This window comes from Corvus brachyrhynchos, unplaced genomic scaffold (genome assembly GCF_000691975.1).
Source record: "Corvus brachyrhynchos isolate BGI_N302 unplaced genomic scaffold, ASM69197v1 scaffold928, whole genome shotgun sequence".
In the NCBI taxonomy this organism is placed as follows: Eukaryota; Metazoa; Chordata; class Aves; order Passeriformes; family Corvidae; genus Corvus; species Corvus brachyrhynchos.
Genome location: NW_008239558.1, coordinates 34,642 through 36,218, shown reverse-complemented (window position 1 = coordinate 36,218; position 1,577 = coordinate 34,642). Strand labels below are relative to the sequence as shown.

The window sequence follows — 1,577 nt, the reverse complement described above, 5'->3', positions numbered from 1 at the left end:
CAAACCGACCCCAAAACCGACCCCAAACTGACCCCAAACTGACCCCAAAACTGACCCCAAACTGACCCCAAACCCCAGAGATCATCGAGAAGGTGCGGAAGCCGCCCCCCCTGTGCCGCCCCACGGTCTCGGCCGACCAGGCCCCGCTCGAGTGCATCCACCTGATGAAAGAGTGCTGGAGCGAGCAGCCCGAGAAGAGACCCACCATCGACCAGGTGTTCGACCAGGTGAGACCAGTACAGACCAGTATGGCACCAGTATGGGGTGGTGGGACCAGTATGGGACCAGTACAGGGTGGTGGGACCAGTATGGGACCAGTAGAGGGTGGTGGGAGCAGGAGCAGCCCAAGAAGAGACCCACCATCGACCAGGTGTTCGACCAGGTGAGACCAGTACGGACCAGTACGGACCAGTACGGGACCAGTATGGGGTGGTGGGACCAGTATGGGACCAGTAGAGGGTGGTGGGACCAGTATGGGACCAGTAGAGGGTGGTGGGAGCAGGAGCAGCCCGAGAAGAGACCCACCATCGACCAGGTGTTCGACCAGGTGAGACCAGTATGGGACCAGTATGGCACCAGTATGGGGTGGTGGGAGCAGCCCGAGAAGAGACCCACCATCAACCAGGTGTTCGACCAGGTGGGACCAGTATGGGACCAGTATGGCACTGGTGGGACCAGTACGGGACCGGTATGGGGTGGTGGGAGCAGTAGGGGGTGGTGGGACTGGTATGGGACTGGTATGGGATGGTGGGACCAGTATGGGGTGATGGGAGCAGCCCGAGAAGAGACCCACCATCGACCAGGTGTTCGACCAGGTGAGACCAGTACAGACCAGTATGGCACCAGTATGGGGTGGTGGGACCAGTATGGGACTCGTACGGGGTGGTGGGACCGGTATGGGACCAGTGTGGCACCAGTATGGGGTGGAGGGACCAGTATGGCACCAGTGTGGAGCAATGGGACCAGTACAGGGTGGTGGGACCTGGGTTAGGATTCTCTGGGGTCCCATTGGGTTCTATGGGGTTCTATGGGGTTCTATGGGGTCTCTGTGTGGTTCTATGGGGTTCTATGGGGTTCTATGGATCTCTATGGGGTCTCTGTGTGGTTCTATGGGGTTCCATGGGGTTCTATGACATTCTATGGGGTTCTATGGGGTTCTATGGGGCTCAGTGTGTCTCTATTGGAGTCTCTATGGGGTCTCTATGGGGTTTCTATGGGGTTCCATGGGGTTCTATGACATTCTATGGGGTTCTATGGGGCTCAGTGGTGTCTCTATGGGGTCTCTATGGGGTCTCTATGGGATTCTATGGGGTTCCATGGGGTTCTATGACATTCTATGGGGTTCTATAGGGCTCAGTGGTGTCTCTATGGGGTCTCGATGGGGTCTCTATGGGGTCTTTATGGGGTCTCCATGGGGTTCCATGGGGTTCTATGACATTCTATGGGGTCTCTATGGGGCTCAGTGGTGTCTCTATGGGGTCTCTATGGGGTCTCCATGGGGTTCCATGGGGTTCTATGGATCTCTGTGGGGTTCCGTGGGTCTCTATGGGGTCTCTATGGGGTCTCTATGGGGTCTC

At 57.6% G+C, this 1,577-nt stretch overlaps 1 protein-coding gene across 1 annotated transcript in view; it reads left to right on the top strand.

Moving 5' to 3' along the window:
* The window catches only part of LOC103621056 (retinal guanylyl cyclase 1), a 31,467-nt gene that overhangs the window by 22,754 nt on the left and 7,136 nt on the right, over window positions 1-1,577 (top strand). Inside the window, exon 10 of the mRNA XM_017742308.1 lies at window positions 68-227. Coding sequence (XP_017597797.1) covers window positions 68-227 — 160 coding nt within the window. The remainder of the gene's footprint in view (window positions 1-67; window positions 228-1,577) is intronic.